Source organism: Anopheles darlingi, chromosome X (assembly GCF_943734745.1).
Source record: "Anopheles darlingi chromosome X, idAnoDarlMG_H_01, whole genome shotgun sequence".
Taxonomy (NCBI): domain Eukaryota; kingdom Metazoa; phylum Arthropoda; class Insecta; order Diptera; family Culicidae; genus Anopheles; species Anopheles darlingi.
The window spans coordinates 10,964,619-10,987,917 of NC_064873.1; the positions used below are offsets into that span (position 1 = coordinate 10,964,619).

Below are 23,299 nucleotides of genomic sequence, written 5' to 3' on the forward strand. Positions count from 1 at the left end.
TGTGTGTGGGTGTCTTACTTGTCCCAGGGGGCAACCCGGTTGATGAATGAATGCAATTGAGTGTCAAATGTCAGGCGCAGGAAGACCAGGGAAGATCAGGGGAACAACAACCAACCAATAAACCGGGAGAACCGCCTGTTTGAGAACATTTTAATTACATCTTCGATCACCGCAATTCCGAGAGCCCCCCCTCCCTCTCTCTCTCTATCTCTCTCTCTCTCTCTCTCTCTCTCTCACACACACACACACACACACACACACACACACACTCTCGCTCACCCGTTACCTGTCCCCAACGCTTGCTCCCTCCGTGAAACGCGACGATGTTTGCCAAAGGAATCGCGTTTTCCACGACGCTTCCAGCCCAGCCCCAGCAGGTGTGTACCCACAGTCATGGTTTACTGCCAGCGAGCTCATCAAACACGTCCGATGATCGAGAATGCCAAAGTTCGCCGCGCTTTATAGGCTGCCTACATTGAAGGTGAGGAGAGTTTGTGAAGCGGCGTCGTGTGCCGAGTACGCGTGCCCGCGCCCACGACTAATGATGAGAAACTAGCAATGATTGGGCCCCAGATTTGCTTATAGTAGGGTTTTGTGTTTTTGTGTTTCTGTTTCCTTCACCTTGCGAGGCGTGCGATCGAACGAGCGAGAATCCAGAGATCCGGTTCCACAGCTGACCCGTACAAAAAAAGCGATCCAAGATTTTCCAACACTTTACTGCCTAGCACGAGCCGATGTGTACCCACCCAATCATGGTACGTTTTTCTACTCGAAGTTTCGATTTGATGAGCAGTTTATTCGAAGAGAAAGCAAATATGCCTATTCAAACTCAAACACATTGTACTTTTGCTTCCTTCCTCGATGGATTTTACTAACTGCACGTGTTTAGTCCACTTAGTAGGAGGACAATTCAAGTAGTTACACTAGGAGGAGAACAAATAACGTCACGAATTGTTTGCTCAAGTAACAATATTAATCAAACAAAACGAAGGATTCGACATCATTTGTGAGCATTCCGTTGTGCGTGATTTCCGAAACGAATGAATCTCATACGCACAATTCTAGAAAGGTTTTGCGCAAGCGTACGATCCAAATATTGATGTTGATCCTCATCTAACTTTACAATATTAGCCTCTCCTCTTCGTCCCTTTAAAACGGAGCCGACATTTTGTATTTTATTTACTAGCTACTACCTCCACGATTTCGATATCTGGGTAGAAGCTACATCGATGTACATTTAGTTTTGTTAAATTATAAACAATTAAATATGTTGTACACAAAAATGGTTACTTCTTTAGGACTGGTCATTGTATTGGGCTGGGATGCCACCAGCCGAGGTTCACGGAGAAAGTTTGGAATAAAGAAAACCATTACCCTTAAACAGCGACTGTCGCCGTGTTTCTGCCGAGGAAAACCAGAAGGTCTTGAGGTCTGGCTCGGTTCGCTAAACGGGACTGTAGGGGTAGATGGCCCTGGTCCTGAAGATGCCCTCCTACCAGTGCCCTTCACTTCTTTACTTTGCGTGGCTAACAGATCAAATCAGAAGGCGGGAATAGCGGTGGCAGCGGGTGCGGCATCTAGCTATGTTTAGCTGTTGGAACCGAGGCGACCTCAAGGCGCTTCGAAATATGATCGCCGTTAACATCGCACGCCCGACTGCCAGACATCAAAACCGAGATTCCGCGGCATTCCCGAACCAGACGCAGGTTCTTGCTGCTAGGATAAACAAAAAGCATCAGAGCTGGAATGTTTATCGAACGCCAAACACACATACACTCACACGCGTGAGCGCACGCGCACAAACATACTGAAATAAATTCCCTTCCTTACCGTACCAAATCCTGACCGCTGGTTGTTGTTGTTGTTGGTCGTCAGTTCACTGGTTCTGGAGGCCTGGTCCCGACGGTTGAATGTTGCACGACCGCCCGGATAGTGTCTGGGGTGCCCTTTCTGCTCCTTTCCTCGTCGATTGAATGATCGGTACCAGTGTGTCCTTCCGACGTCAGCGTCAGCTCAGACGCACCGGCACACGACGCACCAGCATTAACATGCACGTGGTGTGAGCGACGGAGGCAGGGGTACACAAACCTACATACACACACATACACACACACACACACACAAACACACACACACATACACTCTCACACACACACACGCACGCACACGCACAAAACACTAACACTTATTTCCGCAACGATCACAGAGGTCTCTGTGCCACTGTAATCATAACGACTATACACACCAACGCACCGACGCCTTACCAGCGAGCGTTCGGACGTGCAAGAGCATCGGACAACTAGGGACGACACCCTAGAAGCATGCAGCAAAGCACCACACGTAGCATTGCGCTGGCAGCGAGCCTGTCACTCGCTGATACTCTCTCGTTTAGTTAGTAGTGCAACTGGATATTGTAGACGGAAACGAAGGATAAAGGAGGGTTAGCAATGTCCTTCACTTCAATATGCGCCGAACTGTCAGCAAATGGGTCTCTGGTATACACCAAGGAAAACACAATCAAATCCAGACCCCATCTGCACTAGGGCCCTGGCCGGCGCGCTAAATCCGCGGTCTCTGCGGGCCAAACGTGTGCGCTATTGCATAATAGTTGACCCCGGGGGGGCCTACCTGCTACGACTACTGAGGGTAGGCTTGCCATGTTGACTAACCAGGGGAGCAAAGGATCAAAACATCACCATGAGAAGGAACGCAGGGCGTGATGTCATACAGCCGCACACACAATGTCAACAGACGTCCGGCGCAGTGGCCACTGCCTTGTACACCGTCCAGCCACCCATACCCAGCAACCCCTGTTTGACGTTTGGCACGTGCTCCTGCTCCTAGGGAGCGCAAGGACACTGTCAAAAAGCGCCGCAACACAAGCTGGGCTGCCGGAACATCGTGTTCGTGTTCGTCGTTGAAGTCTCCTTCCTTTTGTTGTTCACCATCGTCACAGCCGTTACCGGCGTGCTTGTGCACGTACAACAACAAAGGACGATATCTCAAAAAAAAAAAAAGAAAACAAAGAGATAGAGGAAGATCGATGAGATGTTGCGAGGCATACTTCAAAACAGTATTGCCGTGACTATCGTCCACGTAACCGGATCTTAAAAGCAGCGCAACACCTTGCGTTACGATGCGTTACGTTACGTTAGCAAGGATAGTCACCGATGGATGCGTTAGCGGAATGCGTGCGAGAAAGGAGGTGTGCGAATGTTGATTGTTGGTGGCCTGGTGGCCAGGAGCGTTGAAACCAGCGCGTTGATTGTACACGGAGAATCCGGCCAAAATCTGTTCACCCAACACACACGGTAACATAAGCACACGGACACAAATATCTTCCGAAGAACCGCGCTATCCCGATAATCCTGGCCACAAGTTCCTGGTGCTGATTGCGTAGGTCTCTGTGCCAGCAGCTCACAGCGCGAAACGATGAAACCAATAGCGAATGGGGTGGGGTGAACCAGCGTCCGTCAGCGATGGTGCGGGACAGGCCGCTTGCCGCTTGTCTGCTCGCCAGTATCGCGTGCTCTTCTGGCGGAGACCACGAGGAACCACTTCTTTGGCCGCCTGGGTGGCCTCCCTGTTGTTCGTACGGTTTGTTAGGCACCAAACGAGCAGAAAGCAGATGTGCCCACGCTGATGGAGATGATGCTTTTGGGGGGCTGTGTTGCAGCCGCCAACCCGACCCGGCTGGAGGATGTCGACCGCCACATCCAGCACGAAGCACCAAAAACAACAATTGGTCAATCCGTCTGTGTGCGTATGCGCGTGGCTATCTGTCCGTTCTACAGCGAGCCACACAAAAATAAGAGGAGTCACCAGCACAACCCGTACGGGAACGTACATTCCAGGCACAGTGGTACGGCGAACGATGGACCGAACCCCGCGGAAGGGCGACGCGGTTGACAGCTTCTTCTGGTCTCGCGTATTGTCGTTATGCACGCCTTTACACGCACTCTTGTACTGTTCTGCTCGTGCGATATCGCGCACCACCTCTACACATCGAGCACGTAGTGCTAAGGAGAAAGAGAAAACTGTAGCTTATAGATAGCTCCCTTCCCTTTCTGGCTACTGGGTAGCTACCAACAGAAAGACATTCTTCCCTCACCAACATATGCAGAGCCTGTAGAGGTGTGTTTTCACCTGACAGACCAACGCATTCTTGTCCAGAGCGATTAGTTTGCTTTGAATTAAGTAGCTTATTATGGATATAAGTAATGTGACAAAATTATTGTTACTACTATATTTAAACGATTGTCAGATGTTCCTTCTCTTCTCCATGTTTAATTATAAAAGCTAAAAAGGGGGTGCTGGCGCATTGAGAAACCACTATTCAAATGAAATATTTCACCATGCAGGTGCTGACGATTTCCAAAATCAAACCAAACTAAGGAAATACAACAAAACCGACCCAACTTTACACGAATCGTCGTAAATTTTGTCGAATATTTTACGGCAAGCAGCAGAAATGTCTGGCCTTCCAATGCAAGAAATCCCACCGTGTTCGTGGCACGGTGGGCGAGACGGTAAAACATTTCTGCTCGAGTATTGCTGGGAATACCGTAATTTGAATTCAAAAGCAAGCTTAATTTCTGCCACACATAGGATGCGTAATTGGTAGATTGATGAGTATTTCAGTCATGCCTACAGATAGACTCAATATTAGATCTTGTAGACCTCTTAGCAACACGTCATAGTGCGAGCCTAGCTTAAGCTCGATTTTGTAGCGCGGCACGTATGGACTCGCCCAAGGTATTTTAAATAGACAGGTAGCTTTTTGTAGAACAAAACCCCGATCGGATTTTAGAAAAAACTTCAGAGTTTGACAGTGGTGGGACTGTGGGATGTTTACTTCGGGAACACTTTTTCGGAGCTGTTTTCGCTTCTCCGTGGTATTACGACAGTTAAAATTCACGAAAAGTGTCAAACTGCTTCCAAACGAGCAACAAAGTTATCGCGATAACTTTCTCGCCCTACTGTTTACATACGATTTGACAGCTCCAAAAGAGGTTCTCGCTCGTTCTCGCTTGCTCGCTCGCTACACGTGCATTTCAGTTATCGGTAAAAGACTGAAATAGGCCCCCCCACTCACGGTGAGTTACTGAGTGACCGAAAAAATCGTTGTTTTACTGGTAAAATGTAACTTTTCCACCCCTCCCCCCTCCCCTAATACATTCATTTACGTTTCCACATATTTTTATAGCCGTGGCCACACGGGGCGAAAATTTGCGCGCAAATTTGCACATTAATGCCAAAATGTTTTCGCTTCGTGTGGCAGGGGTAAAAACCCGAAAATTTATGCCGAAATGTCAAACGTATTGTTTTCATCTGTGTTTTGGCCGCTGAAGTTGATTTCCGAATAAATTTTGCAGTTTTTAACGATTTTGTTGCTGTTGCTGTTATATTTATATTAAAAATGCAAAAACAATACGAAAAGAACCTACATTTTCGTAAATAAAGCGTTCGATAGCGTCAAGGGTTCAGCGAAAAAGTCCGCGGACGTATAAAAGTTTGACAGCGTGTAAGGGTTAAGCGAAACCGTTTTGGCATTAATTTTTTCGTTTGCGCTAGAGTTTTCGCGCCGTGTGGCCACGGCTTATGAAGGTTTGTTTGTCTAAAAAGTGGTAATTACCGATTTTTTCGGTCACTCAGTAACTCACCGTGAGTGGGGGGGCCTATTTCAGTCTTTTACCCAAAATTCTTCCTAGTGTTTCAATATGGTATCGGTCCGTAGGTCTTGCCACCCGCCCTAGAACGAGCTGTCGCCACCACTGTCAAACAAATTCAAAATGGTGACCTGTCAAGCGGCTAAGAACCACCTTACTATTTAAAACACCTTGCCTTGCTTGAAGTAAACATAGACAGTCCCAAGGTACTTTAAAAAGACAGGTAGCATCTTAACCGCTTTGACAGGTCACCATTTTGAATTTGTTTGACATTCATAGGAGGGCGCTTTTATAAACAAAACCACGTGAGTTTCAAGAAGAAGAAGAAGAAGATATGGGCAAGTTTGGTGGTTTTATCAAGGAAAGTACCTGATTTCACTCTTTTTCGGATGTTTAAATGATTCATCTCTCTATTTAAGATCAATCGAGCAACCGAGTTATGTTTTACAGCGAGTGAGCACGGTCCAGGAACGCTAGCTAGCTCTTGTTCTAGGCCGGGTGGCAAGACCTACGGACCGATACCATATTGAAACACTAGGAAGAATTTTGAGAATATTTGCATAAACTTCAACTTTCGTGCCACTTTTCGTGAATTTGAACTGTCGTAATACCACAGAAAAGCGAAAACAGCTCCGAAAAGAGCGTTCCAGAAGTAAACATCCCACCATCCCGTGAATGTCAAACTCTGAAGTTTTTTCTAAAATAAAATCGGGGATTTGTTCTGGATAAAGCTACCTGTCTTTTTAAAGTACCTTGGACCAAGGTACTTTAAAAAGACAGGTAGCATCTTAACCGCTTTGACAGGTCACCATTTTGAATTTGTTTGACATTCATAGCAGGGCGCTTTTATCAACAAAACCACGTGAGTTTCAAGAAGAAGAAGAAGAAGATGTGGGCAAGTTTGGTGGTTTTATCAAGGAAAGTACCTGATTTCACTCTTTTTCGGATGTTTAAATGATTCATCTTTCTATTTAAGATCATTCGAGCGACCGAGTTGTGTTTTACAGCGAGTGAGCACGGTCCAGGAACGCTAGCTAGCTCTTGTTCTAGGCTGGGTGGCAAGACCTACGGACCGATAACACTAGGAAGAATTTTGAGAATATTTGCATAAACTTTAACTTTCGTGCCACTTTTCGTGAATTTGAACTGTCGTAATACCACAGAAAAGCGAAAACAGCTCCGAAAAGAGCGTTCCCGAAGTAAACATCCCACCATCCCGTGAATGTCAAACTCTGAAGTTTTTTCTAAAATAAAATCGGGGATTTGTTCTGGATAAAGCTACCTGTCTTTTTAAAGTACCTTGCCTTGGACAGTCCCACCACTGTCAAACTCTGAAGTTTTTTTTTTAAATCCGATCGGGGTTTTGTTCTACAAAAAGCTACCTATCTATTTAAAATACCTTGCACCTTAGGGTCCTCGATGGCTTCGAGCATCGCTCGATTCAAGCGCGAATTCTGAGGTACAGAACTTTGCGTTTCGAATCGTGAACGACTCCTTGAGATTAACACAATAGAGCCCTTCTGCTTCTGGGTAGTCATACCACGATTGTTTACTACCAGCAGCTGATTGCGACGAGCTCTGCTCCGTGTAAGCTGGTCGTCGTTTATTTCAGAGACACCAGGCACACAATACAATCAAGCGCCAAAGTAGTAGTAGTAGTAACACGAGAGAAATACAAGCAGATCGGTGCGTTCTTATCGCGGGTTCAGGTGTGACGCTGAAACCGATGATGACGCCAGTAGTTCTAACCCAGGCTGGTCCCCACCCTACCAGCGGAAGAGCCGTTCGCCACATCACCTCCTCTGCTACAAGAGGAAATGTTCTCCGTGGTGATGTAATTCGTGTTGTCACCTGTCGAAGAAACACTGAGCGAAGAGCAAGACACAGCGCGACATCTACATTTCGCGCATGCTCTCGCAAGCAGTTCATCTACCCGCTCGCACATGTTCTCTCTTATTACCTCTTGTTTTGAATTTTATTAATTTTATGTATTTTTGTCTCTCTCACAGTTCACAGTTCTCACAACACAGTTCTACCGTGTGTGCGTGCGTTCGCACGATTGCATATTCAGCGATCCGGGTGATGCACAGCAACACTCCCACTCCTCGATGTGCTGGACCATCTGATCTTCTAGCTAGCATTCCCGCTTGTGACGTGCATACAAACCGCCCACCTCCTTCGCCTGCGTTGCTCAGCTACCAATAGCTAGCAAACGACAAACGCTCCCCTGCCTCTCACCCTACCTGGTTCTGCTCTTATCAACTGGCTCAAAACAAGCTTCTAGTGGCAGTGCTGCAGGTGTGTGGAGACGCTGTGTAGTGTTTCCAACGGAAAAATCGTTTGCTCGTGTGCGGTGCGCAAGATCTGGCAGGACCAACGCGACCAGCGTCCGACCAGCTGTATCAACGGGGACGGTGGTCATTAGCAAAGGGTTGTGGTTGGCAACAGTAGCTATATCCTTCCGGTAGCCCAAAAGGTCCTACCACAAGCACACATACGTACACACACACGCGCGCACGCGCGCGCACCTAAACGAGAAGACAGATAGACACCATCAACCATAACCATCCCTGCTGGGCCGCGAAATGATACCTGCGAGACGGTTTGGCAGATCTGGTCCGATCCGACCTCCAAGAATTTAGCCGTTCAACAGAGCTGCTTAGTGAAGCGGGTGTGAAGCAGCAGCGACGTGTGGAGTGGATGAGGATTTAGAAAAGAAAACACGTTAGTGCAAATCCCCGCTTATCCCTTTTCCCCCTCTGTCCAACCCAAACTGTCACTGTATTTTGAATAAATCGAAACGCAGGAAACAAATCTGGCTGTGAACCGACGACCCTATCAACAACAACACAACCACCACCATGAGCGCGGCAGTGGATGTCGATAGTAATGTGCCAGTGGATCCGCGGGTTCAGGTAAAACATGACAGGCTTGCCTGTTGGCTGTTCGTTGTCCACCCTCCATCCATCCAATCATCCTGCCTGTGTGCTAAACCACCGTATGCACCAAAGCCTCATCTCCCGCACCATCCATTCAATCACAAATGAAATGGTTTCCGCACCACTTTCAACACATTCGCGTACACACTTCTTCTATGCCGCACACACGTTGGATTGGCATTGGTGTGGCGGCCCAACCGACATCTTCTAGATTGAACTGGAAAAGTTGAACGAAGCGACCGATAACATCAACAAACATGAGGTGGATCTGGACGTAAGTAGGTGTGATGGGGTGCGCGACTTCACCGCATAGGATTGGTTAGACTGATTCACTATCCCTTCTTCTTCTTCTTCTTTTTCTTCTTCTGTTTCTTCTTCTTCTGCTTCTTCTCTTTTTCTTTTTCTTTCTTTTTTCTCTATACACAGGAAGCGAAGAATGAGTTTCGAGAGTTGCTGCGTGAAAGCGCCGAGAAGATCAAGGCCGTCGCGAAGAAAGTGGGCAACTCGATCGAAGTGGCTAAGCCGTACTATGAGGCGCGCTTGTACGCATCTCAGGTATTATTATACTCTAACCGCCCTAAAACCTGCACGTCAAACCTGCTCATGATGTGGGGGCTGACTTCTTCAATTGTTCCGTGCAGCTTGCGAAGGAGACGCAACAGTGTGCGTTGAACTTTGACAAGGCCAAATCGGTGCATGCGGCGGCCAAAGAGATGGTGTATCTGGCGGAGCAGGGCCTGGGAGAAAAGTCGACCCTCGATACGGCCTGCCAGGAGATGCTGACGCACGCGACGACCCGGGTCAACGAGAGTCAGAACGAGTGCACCGAGATGCGGAACGTGCTGAAAATCAGCGAGCTAAAGCTGGAGGTGGCTAACAATCGGGTGTGCAAGCTGCACTCGCAACTCAAGGGTGCGATCCGGGCCTCGAGGTAACGGCAAAACGGTCACACAGCTCCCCTCCCTCCACTAGCCTTTCGTCTTCTCCTCTCGCAATTTAGCACCGTAGCACGGTGCTTCATTGCACCAGTAATTTCATTCATATATTATTTCCCCCTTCCCATTGTTTCTGCCTTTCTCATTTTTCGTTTCCGATTCCGTTTCCGTTTTCTGCACTGCGTCAACCCTGTTCGATTAGCTAGTTTTGATATTCGGCGCAATCTGCTGATGATCAATGTGCTTGCTTATCAGCACGCGTTGCTCTTTCTGTGAGTATTGCGTTGAGTACGTCGGAGGCACCGAAACGTGTCATGTCGTAGGCACACGATCACGTTTTGCGTCAGTGAAATGTGCTTTCGTTTCGCTATCCGTGTGCCAACTGCGTTCGTGGTGTTTGCGGTCGACAGACAGTCAAACTCTCTTTCTGATGGTCTCTCGCTGTGGCTCTCGTTGCTTGAATTTGCAGGCCATATTACGAGCTGCGTGCCAATTACAATGCATTGCTGCTGGAACAAAAGCAGAAGGTGGTGGAGCTGGAGTCCAAGGTGGCCACGTCGAAGCTGCGGTACAACGAGGCACTCAGCAACCTGGAGCTCATCTCCGAGGAGATACATCGGCAGCGAAAAGCACGGCGAGCCAACAGCACGGACGATGATGGTGCCGGATCGTGTTCTTCTGGATCGTCAGCCACCGCACACCGCACCAAGCTGCTGGCAATGCATCTACCCCCATTTGGTGTCGTCCAGTCCGGGACGGGTGCCACCGCGTCGGCCGTACCACCGACAGCCCGGATTGAGAGCAGCGACGAGTATCTGGAGTTTCCGGCCAAGCTGACGATGAAGGCGAGCCCGGTGAAGCAGCGTTATCTAGACAAGCTAGACTGTCCGCACCTTTTGAAAGACTTCGCGCGCAAGACGAGCCCTAGCGCTGAGAGCGACTCGGACAACTGCCAGTACTCGTCGAATCCGACAATCGATGACATTACCAACATGTCGTCGGAGGACATCGAGCAGTGGACGGAGATCCGTCTGTCGAACTCGAACAGTAGCAGCAGCAGCTCCGGCTACTCGCAGCACAACTCGCTCGTACTGGACGACGCCACGACTCCGCAGGACGAAACGACCGACTCGTCGTCCGACGACAGCCCCAAGGCGAAGGCGCGTATCATCAAGCAGATCACGTACGGCCCACCACCAGCGATACACCCTCAACATCCGTCCAGTCACGGCGGACAGCCGTTCGAGGTCATGGCGCGCCGAAGTGAAGGAGGAGGTGGTATCACCGGTTGGATTGCTAAGACGGCCGGCAATTCCATCGTTGGCAACGCGGGTCCCACGGTTGCTGGCACTGCTGCTACCAGTGGGCCCATGGCTAACTTTGCTACTTGCTCCGGTGCGGGTGGAGTCAGTGGAACACGCCGCCAAAGTCTCGACATCATCATCGATACAGGCGACCGGGTGAAGGACGCGTTCACGCAGGGCATCCAGCGGATCGGCAAGTCACTCGAGCGGCGAAACAGTGAGTCCGAGGCCACTGGCGACGACGCGGCATCGGTTGGGAGCGATTTTTTTCTCTTCCAGCGCTCGGACCCTGCAAAGGATGGTCTCTCGGATGAGCAAGTGGAGAACCTACTTCTAGACCAAGACTGCACGGACATCTTTCACAATGTAGTGAACATATCAAAGTAATAGCGGAAGCAGCGTTCGGACCAATTCTGTCCATTAGCACCGCAATAGAAAGAAAGAGAGAGAGAGAGAGAGAGAGAGAGAGAGAGAGAGAGAGAGAGAGATGAGAGAGAGAGAGAGAGAGAGAGAGAGAGAGAGAGAGAGAGAGAGAGAGAAAGAAGGAGTGCCCAGACTGGTTCAGTTGAGTCAAAGATTTTGGATTTTAGACGAGAATAGAATAACAAGAGCAACAACAACCCGAGGGGGAGGGTGGGGACAGCAACCGCTGCAGCGGTGAGTAATAAGCAATTCTTGTAACCAAAGCATCTTCAACCATATTAAAGCAGCGATGAGACGCTCGCGCATGAATTCGTTCGGTGCTCTAAAACATTGCTTGTGAGTGCAGTTCGTTAATCTGTCGCATTTGACGCGAAAGGGCCAGCAATAAAGAGAGCATAATGAAGCGGAATATGTTTAGCTGAGTTGTATGGTTTTGCATTCGTGCCCAGTGAGCAGCGAGAGCAGACCCCTCTGCCTGCGACGCAGCGAGAGGCTGAGGTGGCTGAAAACGAAACCCCCGCTGCCTGCGAGGGGGTCGAGGAAGGGACAAACGCGACGTTCACTATGGAACCGCTCGTAGGCAGCGGAGGAAAGAGTGGAAAAAGCCCCAAGGAGGAGAAGGAGGTTTCGTTCTCGAGTTTGTGGGACGCGGGGACGATCTGAAGACTGAAAGGTAAAAGACTGAAATAGGCCCCCCCACTCACGGTGAACTACTGAGTGACCAAAAAAATCGTTAATTACCACTTTTTAGGGTAAAAGACTGAAATAGGCCCCCCACTCACGGTGAGTTACTGAGTGACCGGAAAAATCGTTAATTGCCACTTTTTAGATAAACAAACGGTAAAAGACTGAAATAGGCTCCCCCACTCACGGTGAGTTACTGAGTGACCGAAAAAATCGTTGTTTTACTGATAAAATGTTACTTTTCCACCCCTTACCCCTCCCCTAATACATTTATTTACGTTTCCGCATATTTTTATGAAGGTTTGCTGGTAAAAGACTGAAATAGGCCCCCCACTCACGGTGAGTTACTGAGTGACCGAAAAATCGCTGTTTTACTGGTAAAATGTAACTTTTCTACCCCTCCCCCCCTCCCCTAATACATTTATTTACGTGGTAAAAGACTGAAATAGGCCCCCCACTCACGGTGAGTTACTGAGTGACCGAAAAATCGCTGTTTTACTGGTAAAATGTAGCTTTTTCACCCCTAATATATTTATTTACCCCTCCCCTAATATATTTATTTACGTTTCCGCATATTTTTATGAAGGTTTGCTCATCTAAAAAGTGGTATTTAACGATTTTTTCGGTCACTCAGTAACTCACTGTGAGTGGGGGGGCCTATTTCAGTCTTTTACCATTTACGTTTCCGCATATTTTTATGAAGGTTTGCTTATCTAAAAAGTGGTAATTAACGATTTTGGTAAAAGACTGAAATAGGCCCCCCACTCACGGTGAGTTACTGAGTGACCGAAAAAATCGTTAAATACCACATTTAGATAAGCAAACCTTCATAAAAATATGCGGAAACGTAAATAAATGTATTAGGGGAGGGGGGAGGGGCGAAAAAGTTACATTTTACCATTAAAACAACGATTTTTTCGATCACTCAGTAACTCACCGTGAGTGGGGGGCCTATTTCAGTCTTTTACCATGATTTTTCCGGTCACTCAGTAACTCACCGTGAGTGGGGGGGGCCTATTTCAGTCTTTTACCGGTTTGCTTATCTAAAAAGTGGTATTTAACGATTTTTTCGGTCACTCAGTAACTCACTGTGAGTGGGGGGGGCCTATTTGGTAAAAGACTGAAATAGGCCCCCCCACTCACGGTGAGCTACTGAGTGACCGAAAAAATCGTTAATTACCACTTTTTAGATAAGCAAACCTTCATAAAAATATGCGGAAACGTAAATAAATGTATTAGGGGAGGGGGGAAGGGTGAAAAAACTACATTTTACGGTAAAAGACTGAAATAGGCCCCCCCACTCACGGTGAGTTACTGAGTGACCGAAAAATCGCTGTTTTACTGGTAAAATGTAACTTTTCTACCCCTCCCCCTCCCCTAATACATTTATTTACGTTTTCGCATATTTTTATGAAGGTTTGCTTATCTAAAAAGTGGTAATTAACGATTTTTCCGGTCACTCAGTAACTCACCGTGAGTGGGGGGGCCTATTTCAGTCTTTTACCCATTTTACCAATAAAACAACGATTTTTTCGGTCACTCAGTAACTCACCGTGAGTGGGGGGGCCTATTTCAGTCTTTTACCGCCTATTTCAGTCTTTTACCAAGGTTTGTTTACCTAAAAAGTGATAATTAACGATTTTTTCGGTCACTCAGTAACTCACCGTGAGTGGGGGGGCCTATTTCAGTCTTTTACCAAACAAACCTTCATAAAAATATGCGGAAACGTAAATAAATGTATTAGAGGAGGGGGTGGTGTGGAAAAGTTACATTTTCCCAGTAAAACACGATTTTTCCGGTCACTCAGTAACCCACCGTGAGTGGGGGGGCCTATTTCAGTAGCCGTGGCCACACGGGGCGAAAACTCTAGCGCAAACGAAAAAATTAATGTCAAAACGGTTTCGCTTAACCCTTACACGCTGTCAAACTTTTATACGTCCGCGGACTTTTTCGCTGAACCCTTGACGCTATCGAACGCTTTATTTACGAAAATGTAGGTTCTTTTCGTATTGTTTTTGCATTTTTAATATAAATATAACAGCAACAGCAACAATATCGTTAAAAACTGCAAAATTTATTCGGAAATCAACTTCAGCGGCCAAAACACAGATGAAAACAATACGTTTGACATTTCGGCATAAATTTTCGGGTTTTTACCCCTGCCACACGAAGCGAAAACATTTTGGCATTAATGTGCAAATTTGCGCGCAAATTTTCGCCCCGTGTGGCCACGGCTAGTCTTTTACCCTTGGTTTTTATCGCGAAAACAGCGCCGAAAAAAGCGTTCCCGAAGTAAACATCCCACAGTCCCACCACTGTCAAACTCTGAAGTTTTTTTTTTTTAAATCTGATCGGAGTTTTGTTCTACAAAAAGCTACCTGTCTATTTAAAGTACCTTGACCGCAGTTCACCAGCAACCCGTTTCACCAGTAAGTGTCATCCAAGCGAGCAAACAGTACACATTTGAAGATATGATAATGAATTTTCTACTTGTCATTGTCAGCGTCACAAACATGAATTTGCCACGCCATGATGGTACAGTGCTTCGCTTTGATTAAATAAATAGAACGCCGCCTTAATTAAGAACGCCGGTCAAATCGTAATCTTACGAATCAGCGAGGTGTTGTGAACAAGTGTGTTGTTCGGTTCTTCCTTTCGTGTATAATTAAGCAGCTATATACCTGTATTTCACCTATATATCTTTATTTATACATGCCCAGATATGTAATGTATGCACGCGTGTGTGCCTGTTTGTGAGGCTAGGCCAGAAAGTCCCGGTTAACTCAATTCCTCGATACCAGTTTTCAAGTGAAAAATATGCCCTTGGGTGCGAAAATCGTCTGAATAACCGTAACGGTAGTCAATATTTTCACTCTTCAACCGCTACCTATTTTTCGTCGTCACTCCAAAGCAATCAGGATTGAATAAGCAAACGCGTTAAGCGTCCTAAACTGATATTTCCATCAAATATTGTTTACCGGAAAAGGAAGAAAAGTTGGTTCAAACCACAAAAATGGATCACTTAACCAAATTGCGAGTGAGTTTTGATAAACAGGAAAGTCTCATTAAGTTGGCCATATTAACGACTGCTGCTATTTTATGTAAGTTTGCGTTCTTCAACTTTTTCCGTATAAAAAGCTATCGTCCCTTACCAATCCTTCTATTAATTTTAATGATTTATCACCTCGCAGCTTTCGCCACACGTTTATTCTCTGTGCTCCGTTTTGAGAGTGTCATCCATGAGTTTGATCCATACTTCAACTACCGCACCACCAAGTATCTTGCCGAACAGGGATTCTACAGTTTCCACAACTGGTTCGACGACCGAGCTTGGTATCCACTCGGGCGCATCATCGGTGGCACTATCTATCCAGGATTAATGGTTACCTCGGCTACCCTTTATCGCATCATGTGGTTCCTGAATATTACGGTTGATATACGGAATGTCTGCGTATTTCTGGCACCATTCTTCTCATCCCTCACGACGATTATCACCTATTTGCTGACGAAGGAAATCCACAGCACGGGGGCCGGTCTGGTTGCTGGTGCTATGATCTCTATTGTCCCCGGCTACATCTCGCGCTCCGTGGCTGGCTCGTACGACAACGAAGGGATCGCAATCTTCTGTATGATTCTAACGTACTACGCCTGGATTAGGGCGGTTAAGACGGGTGCTATACTTTGGGCCACATTAGGCGCACTTGCCTATTTCTATATGGTATCTTCATGGGGCGGTTATGTTTTCCTCATCAATTTGATACCCCTGCATGTGCTGGCCTTGATGGCCACCGGCCGCTTCTCCCATCGTGTTTACATCGCTTACAGTACGCTCTACACGATTGGCACTATCCTTTCCATGCAAATTTCATTCGTCGGATTTCAGCCCGTTCAAAGTTCTGAACATATGCTCGCTTTTGGTGTATTTGGTCTCTGCCAGTTACACGCCCTCGTTGACTATGTACGATCGATTGTACCGAAAGAGCATTTCGACACCCTTTTCCAAGCACTCGTCATCTCGATCGTGTGCGTTGCTGCCCTGGTTGGTTTAGTACTGACTTTAACTGGCAAAATCTCTCCCTGGACTGGCCGCTTCTACTCGTTGCTCGATCCTTCGTATGCGAAAAATCACATACCCATTATCGCATCCGTGTCTGAGCATCAGCCAACATCCTGGTCTTCGTTTTACTTTGACTTGCAGATATTGGTATTTTTATTTCCGGCTGGGCTGTATTTCTGCTTCGCCAAGCTATCTGATGCCAATATTTTCATAATTTTGTATGGTGTTACGAGCATCTACTTTGCCGGTGTTATGGTACGTCTGATGCTTGTGCTCGCCCCCGTCATGTGCATTTTGTCAGGAATCGCAATCTCACAGTTGTTCACTAAATACATTCGGAACGTTGATATTGGAGGAATGACAACAACTGGCCCTGGTGCTGGAGAGAGCCGAAAAGCTAAGGCTCGTATAGCGTATGAACAACAAACGCCAGTAAAGCAGGAGGTTGCGATCGGATTTGTGTTGCTATTGACTTGTTTGCTCATCACCTACACCTTCCACTGCACCTGGGTTACTTCGGAAGCATATAGCTCGCCAAGTATTGTGCTGAGCGCTCGTTCACACGACGGTGGACGCATCATATTTGACGACTTTCGAGAGGCTTATTACTGGCTCAAGATGAACACACCGGAGGTATGATTGGGAGCAGGAATCGAATACAAAATACGACGAGCAGCTAGTGTGTGATGAAAACAGTTTAAGATTGAACCGATGTATCAATGGAAGAACCGAAGAAATTTAAGCAGATGAGTCACGGTCATTACCGTTAGATTCCTGCATTGAAAATGTGTACCATTCATTGATACTCGCATGACAATTAGCACTTTGATCGCTGAATACTAGATAATCGTATTTTATTATGTTTGCATTTTCCGCATTTTATTCAATTTTGTTCTTTCTTTGGTTGCCTTCGGCTTGAATGGTATTTATTTAGGATGCTCGTGTAATGTCATGGTGGGATTACGGATATCAGATAACAGCCATGGCTAACCGCACCATATTGGTGGACAATAACACATGGAATAACACGCATATCTCACGCGTCGGCCAAGCCATGGCTTCCACGGAAGAACGTGCATATGAAATTATGAAAGAGCTCGACGTCGATTATGTACTAGTCATTTTTGGTGGGCTAACTGGCTATTCTTCGGACGGTACGGTTGTCGTATTATACCAAGTCATTCTTCATAAACCTGATGCATCGCTTTTATTTTCTCAATATACAGATATCAACAAATTCCTCTGGATGGTTCGCATTGGTGGAAGCACGGATCGTGGGGCCCACATCCGCGAAATGGATTACTATGCCTCGAGTGGGGATTTTAGAATTGACAAAGAAGGTTCTCCTACACTACTCAATTGTCTAATGTACAAGATGTGCTATTATCGCTTTGGTCAGGTATACACTGAGGGTGGTAAAGCACCAGGTTATGACCGAGTACGCGGAGCCGAAATCGGAAACAAGGACTTTGAGTTAGACGTCTTGGAGGAAGCGTACACTACCGAACACTGGCTTGTGCGAATCTACAAAGTAAAGGATCTAAGCAATCGAGGCCTTTAAAATCGCAGAATTAGGAAATTGAGGCGTAAAATTAGCCGTATCATTTACCAAGAGCATTCCGATCTAGCGTGCAAAAAAAATTTCGGGCTATTGTCTAGGCAATTATTATTTCATGTCAGCCTCCTTGAGATGATTTCTACTAAACTGTTCATAAAAATACCCTGGACGTCAGTGCTTTTTCAGATAAATTGCAAAGGTTATTGAGCTAGAACCTGCATGGAGCAGATGGTTTGCCCATGTTATTGTAATGTACAGCATTCATGCATAAAATAAAGCAACAAATATTCGAAGCGGTTAAAACCCACTATATGACTCCTCTTACTGAGTGCATCTTTTGCGCCTTTTTTTACAAAGACGATATTTTAAAATGAAAAACACAGTTTTAGGAAGGGGGGGGGGGGGGGGGGAGTGAAAGACACTTGTAAAATTAAAATTGAAATCTGGTGCTGATAATCCTCTCCTTCTCCGTTCCTAAATGTAAATTTTTATTTGTTCTGGTTTTTTAATTTTAACTACAAATATAACTCAATTTCAGCAAGAACATCGATATCATCAAATTCAAGAAAGATTTCGTATCTTGTCTTTCAGCTGGTAAACATATTTTGGGTACAAAACCAAAACATACACCTCAACCGATTCAAATAATTTCAGCGGTTATCTTTTTCAAAATTTTGCCGTTAGAAAATCGATAGAATGAGCCGGACACAGAAATACATGTGGAAAGTGGAGGAGGGGTAGGGAGGGAGCGAGTACATACCTAGTACATGGCTTGTACCTTCCCCCGTCCCTTCCAGATAGATAAAAAGATGATTTAGACATAATAATTGTCCCAAAAACATACACACCTTTTCAGTTAAATATCTTAAAAAAATACATTATAAACGTTAAATAGTGCTATTACGGAAGAGGGGAGGGGGATGTCATTACATTTTCACTGACGAAAGATAATATTTGGGAAGTTTTTCGCACCATAAATTGATTTAATCTCATGTTTAAGGTTCTTGTTCATTCCACTGGTTATTTAACGGTCAAATTTTGAAATATTCGGCCCCTAAATGTATGCAATTAGAATCGGTTAGCCTACCGAATCGGTTGAGGTGTATATATAAGCCTGCCACAGACCGCAAGCGGCGCGTGCGGATCGTTTCGCCGCGTACGAATAGAATAGCCGTGGCCACACGGGGCGAAAACTCTAGCGCAAACGAAAAAATTAATGCCAAAACTTTTGCGCTTCGATATGTTTACATGGCCGGGTTGAGGAAATTAAAATCGTTTTTTTGAAGAAAAGGATTGAATACACTAGCAATGATCACTCACTGTCGATGTAAACCACAAAAAGAACATATTGTGAGCCCTACCGTTTGCAAAAAGCTTTTACGCTAGGTTTTACGCTCCACGGACCTATAATCGTTTGACAGCATGTAAACGGCAAGCGTAAATGTTTTGGCATTAATTTTTTCGTTTGCGCTAGAGTTTTCGCCCCGTGTGGCCACGGCTAATGTATGGGATTGTACTGGGCAACACATACCGCACGCGGACGGCGCGTGCGGATCCTTGCGGACCTTGCGGCTAAATGCAAAAGTTTGCATTTTGACGCGGCGAAACGCGGCGAACCGCGGCGAAATCCGATGGATTTGAATTGGCAGTTGGATGTAAACAAAATGAGTGTTTGCATTGTGATCATGGAATCATGTTATTGTTAATAATATGTATAGTATAATATGATAATTAATAGAAATTTAATATTTTGTTTTCGTTAACAATTCGTGTTTTCGTAAACATTGTTTGATTTATACCAATGGGTTCAAAGCTAAAACTGCCGTGCCGCGCCGCACGCACCGCAACCGGTATGTGTTGCCGCTTCATCCGCGGCGAACCGTTCCGTCCGCGCCGCAAGCTCCGCTTGCGGTTTGTGGCAGGCTATAAAAATTTGGTAAAAGACTGAAATAGGCCCCCCCACTCACGGTGCGTTACTGAGTGACCGAAAAATCGCTGTTTTACTGGTAAAATGGGTAAAAGACTGAAATAGGCCCCCCCACTCACGGTGAGTTACTGAGTGACCGAAAAAATCGTTAAATACCACTTTTTAGATAAATACCACTTTTTAGAAACCTTCATAAAAATATGCGGAAATGTAAATAAATGTATTAGGGGAGGGGGGAGGGCTGGAAAAGTTACATTTTACCATTAAAACAACGATTTTTTCGATCACTCAGTAACTCACCGTGAGTGGGGGGGCCTATTTCAGTCTTTTACCGTAAAATGTAACTTTTCTACCCCTCCCCCCTAATACATTTATTTACGTTTTCGCATATTTTTATGAAGGTTTGCTTATCTAAAAAGTGGTAATTAACGATTTTTCCGGTCACTCAGTAACTCACCGTGAGTGGGGGGGCCTATTTCAGTCTTTTGCCAAAAATTTGATAGCGTGTAAGGGTTAAACGAAACCGTTTTGGCATTAATTTTTTCGTTTGCGCTAGAGTTTTCGCCCCGTCTGGCACCGTCTTTTCGTTTACGCTAGAGTTTACGCTTCGTGTGGCAGGGCCTCCTTGGTTTTGCCCATTTTGGCATTACATTTTGCGTTTATGTTCAGTTTGACGCTTCATCCAAGGTACTTTAAAAAGACAGGTAGCTTTATCCAGAACAAATCCCCGATTTTATTTTAGAAAAAACTTCAGAGTTTGACATTCACGGGATGGTGGGATGTTTACTTCGGGAACGCTCTTTTCGGAGCTGTTTTCGCTTTTCTGTGGTATTACGACAGTTCAAATTCACGAAAAGTGGCACGAAAGTTAAAGTTTATGCAAATATTCTCAAAATTCTTCCTAGTGTTATCGGTCCGTAGGTCTTGCCACCCAGCCTAGAACAAGAGCTAGCTAGCGTTCCTGGACCGTGCTCACTCGCTGTAAAACACAACTCGGTCGCTCGAATGATCTTAAATAGAAAGATGAATCATTTAAACATCCGAAAAAGAGTGAAATCAGGTACTTTCCTTGATAAAACCACCAAACTTGCCCACATCTTCTTCTTCTTCTTCTTGAAACTCACGTGGTTTTGTTGATAAAAGCGCCCTGCTATGAATGTCAAACAAATTCAAAATGGTGACCTGTCAAAGCGGTTAAGATGCTACCAAGGTACTTTAAAAAGACAGGTAGCTTCTTAACCGCTTTGACAGGTCACCATTTTCAATTTGTTTGACATTCATAGCAGGGCGCTTTTTATCAACAAAACCACGTGAGTTTCAAGAAGAAGAAGAAGAAGATGTGGGCAAGTTTGGTGGTTTTATCAGGGAAAGTACTTGATTTCACTCTTTTTCGAATGTTTAAATGATTCATCTCTCTATATAAGATCAATCGAGCGACCGAGTTGTGTTTTACAGCGAGTGAGCACGGTCCAGGAACGCTAGCTAGCTCTTGTTCTAGGCCGGGTGGCAAGACCTACGGACCGATAGCATATTGAAACTATTGAAAGAATTTTGGGAATATTTGCATAAACTTCAACTTTCGTGCCACTTTTCGTGTATTTTAACTGTCGTAATACCACGGAAAAGCGAAAACAGCTCCGAAAAGAGCGTTCCCGAAGTAAACATCCCACCATCCCGTGAATGTCAAACTCTGAAGTTTTTTCTAAAAAAAAATCGGGGATTTGTTCTGGATAAAGCTACCTGTCTTTTTAAAGTACCTTGGATGCTACCTGTCTTTTTAAAGTACCTTGGTTTGACGCTTCATCTAGGTCTTAGGATTTGACATCTATTTGGCATCACGCGCTCACTAATACTAATGTCTGGGGTTGGTGGTAGTGGTTACATACGCTACAGCCATGGCATTCTGAAAACTATGAGATTATCGTAAGGTATCTTGGTTCGTTCATCCTGGGGTGAGTTTCTCATAAATTGGCCCTAAATCGGACGAGTTTGCGAAAGATTCTGCTCCGGTCCCAGAACCCTTTGAAACCGAAGGAAGAGGTAGCAAGTGCATCGTGACATCAGCATTGAGCATTTTTGCACTACTGCACAGCCAAAAGCAGCAAGCTCCAACATGGATGATCTCATTACTCTAATTCGCACCGAGATTCCGGAGGGTCGCAAGAACCTCCAGGAGAGCTACTCGAACCTGGAACGGGTAGCGGAATACTGTGAGGACACCTACTATCGGTAAGCTTAACCAACTGGTTATTACTATCCGGCGGACAATTCCCATAAAGGTTAGGGCATTTTTGTATGGGGGTTTCCTGCGGGGTAGCTGGGGCACAATCGGTTCTTTCTAAGTTTCGGTATCGCTTTGGAAAAAAGGAGTGGCAGAGCGTCCCCTCTCCTGATCAGCGCTTAGATCAGAGGCCTCACACTCGTATTAGCATTCGGGTCGCAGTGTAACACCCAGTTGGCGGGCCGGATTTTTAATTTAATTTACTTTAATAGTATCATGGGCTGCATGCAGTACATGAGCAGGAGATTACGATGATTGTTTGCATGGTGAAGGGTTTTTTTTATGTACTTTCTCCAAGCACGGAGAGAGAGAGAGAGAGAGAGAGAGAGAGGAAGGGCGTGCAATTATTACAAAAAAAATCAAAATTTTTCAACTTTCGGTCTACTCTGTTATTAGCTCAGAAAATAAGAAGGCTTCGCTAGAGGAAACGAAAAACTACACGACCCAATCGCTGGCCAGCGTCGCGTATCAGATCAACACACTCGCCTATAACTTCCTGCAGCTGATGGACCTACAGGCGACGCAGATGTCCGAGATGGAGTCACAGATGAATCACATCTCGCAGACAGTCATGATACACAAGGAAAAGGTGGCCCGACGCGAGATCGGTGTGCTAACTGCGAACAAGGTTAGCTCGCGGCAGTACAAAATCGTTGCACCGCTTAACCCCGAGAAACCGATCAAGTACGTGCGCAAACCGATCGACTACACGCTGCTGGACGAGGTCGGTCATGGTATCGCACTAACGAACAGCAACAGCAACCAGAAGAAGCATCGCGTCTCAAGCCAGGGCTCGATCCAATCGTCACTGACAGTGACGGTGTCGGTTGGTCCGCCACCGACTACCAAACCCCCAACACCACCACAAATGACCCGTAACGCTGGTCACACGGGAACACTCGGCAAGCAGGCCGGTAGCAATACTGGGACGCTGGGAAAGGCCAATCGTGAGTATCGTACACCACCAGTAGTTGTGCCGCCGCAGGTGCCATCTCATTATGCGCCTAATTACCCGGTTGGCCACCCGAGACGCACCTCCGGTGGTAGCAGTACTGGTGGCGGTGTCATGGTTGCCCCCGGAAGTGGTGGGGCGGAACGAGCTCCCGGCTACAGTGCGTTGCCACTGCCGATGCCACCGAGTCAGGTGGTCATGCACCATCCACCGCAAATCGGCATGGTGCACCCAATGCAGTCCGGGCCTATAACGCAGCATCAGACAACGTTCGAAGAGCGCAACAGCATGCCACGTAAACACTCGATCCACTCATGTTTCGCACACGTCACGTAATTACTGCCAATGAAATGCCTCTTTTTTCGGCTTTTTCCTTTTTGTAGCACCACCGTCTCCACTGACCGTGTCGCAGGACGTGATTACCGATCACAGCCACATCGGCATGCACACGCTCAGCCGCAACATGCCACGACCGGGCTCACAATCGCCACCGTTGCCACCGCCGCCGCCACCGGAGGAGTCTGACCATGCCGATTTTGGGCGGCCTCGTAACACGCAAAGTCTCGTCGC

The 23,299-nt window shown here is 46.3% G+C and overlaps 4 protein-coding genes across 10 annotated transcripts in view; 3 read left to right on the forward strand and 1 right to left on the reverse strand.

Moving 5' to 3' along the window:
• The window catches only part of LOC125948055 (Ca(2+)/calmodulin-responsive adenylate cyclase), a 31,297-nt gene extending 27,346 nt beyond the window's left edge, over nucleotides 1-3,951 (reverse strand). The window contains exons 1-2 of one of the 4 annotated variants that reach the window (XM_049673716.1): nucleotides 3,848-3,951; nucleotides 1,831-2,404 (exon numbers count right to left, since the gene is read on the reverse strand). The gene's annotated coding sequence lies outside the window, so the exon portion shown is untranslated. Of the gene's footprint in view, nucleotides 1-1,830 lie in introns of all 4 variants that reach the window. The other 3 variants (XM_049673744.1, XM_049673725.1, XM_049673697.1) reach the window with 3 other exon arrangements.
• Nucleotides 3,952-7,213: 3,262 nt separating this feature from the next.
• LOC125956762 (uncharacterized) lies at nucleotides 7,214-11,698 on the forward strand. 3 transcript variants are annotated; one of them, XM_049688954.1, is made up of 8 exons: nucleotides 7,214-7,503; nucleotides 7,679-8,393; nucleotides 8,476-8,584; nucleotides 8,820-8,882; nucleotides 9,035-9,163; nucleotides 9,250-9,539; nucleotides 9,750-9,815; nucleotides 10,013-11,698. In XM_049688954.1, the coding sequence occupies exons 3-8, from the start codon at nucleotides 8,531-8,533 to the stop codon at nucleotides 11,232-11,234; spliced, it is 1,824 nt and encodes a 607-aa protein (XP_049544911.1). In that variant the 5' UTR covers nucleotides 7,214-7,503; nucleotides 7,679-8,393; nucleotides 8,476-8,530; the 3' UTR covers nucleotides 11,235-11,698. The 3 variants fall into 3 exon arrangements, with proteins under 3 accessions (XP_049544911.1, XP_049544920.1, XP_049544928.1); XM_049688963.1 differs by having other exon boundaries at nucleotides 7,214-7,498; XM_049688971.1 differs by lacking the exon at nucleotides 9,750-9,815 and having other exon boundaries at nucleotides 7,214-8,393.
• A 2,786-nt stretch (nucleotides 11,699-14,484) lies between these two features.
• On the forward strand, nucleotides 14,485-17,873 carry LOC125956700 (dolichyl-diphosphooligosaccharide--protein glycosyltransferase subunit STT3A). Of its 2 annotated transcripts, XM_049688814.1 has the most exons (5): nucleotides 14,485-14,587; nucleotides 14,675-15,055; nucleotides 15,146-16,644; nucleotides 16,946-17,165; nucleotides 17,238-17,873. In XM_049688814.1, exons 2-5 carry the CDS (start codon nucleotides 14,968-14,970, stop codon nucleotides 17,570-17,572), a joined length of 2,142 nt encoding a protein of 713 aa, XP_049544771.1. In that variant the 5' UTR covers nucleotides 14,485-14,587; nucleotides 14,675-14,967; the 3' UTR covers nucleotides 17,573-17,873. The 2 variants fall into 2 exon arrangements, with proteins under 2 accessions (XP_049544771.1, XP_049544762.1); XM_049688805.1 differs by having other exon boundaries at nucleotides 14,496-15,055.
• A 3,506-nt stretch (nucleotides 17,874-21,379) lies between these two features.
• LOC125956831 (abl interactor 2) overlaps nucleotides 21,380-23,299 on the forward strand; it is a 2,569-nt gene continuing 649 nt past the window's right edge. Inside the window, exons 1-3 of the mRNA XM_049689055.1 lie at nucleotides 21,380-21,725; nucleotides 22,174-23,024; nucleotides 23,113-23,299. The exon at nucleotides 23,113-23,299 is cut by the window's right edge and continues 649 nt beyond it. Of these exons, the coding sequence (XP_049545012.1) occupies nucleotides 21,610-21,725; nucleotides 22,174-23,024; nucleotides 23,113-23,299 (1,154 nt within the window). The 5' untranslated portion in view covers nucleotides 21,380-21,609. The remainder of the gene's footprint in view (nucleotides 21,726-22,173; nucleotides 23,025-23,112) is intronic.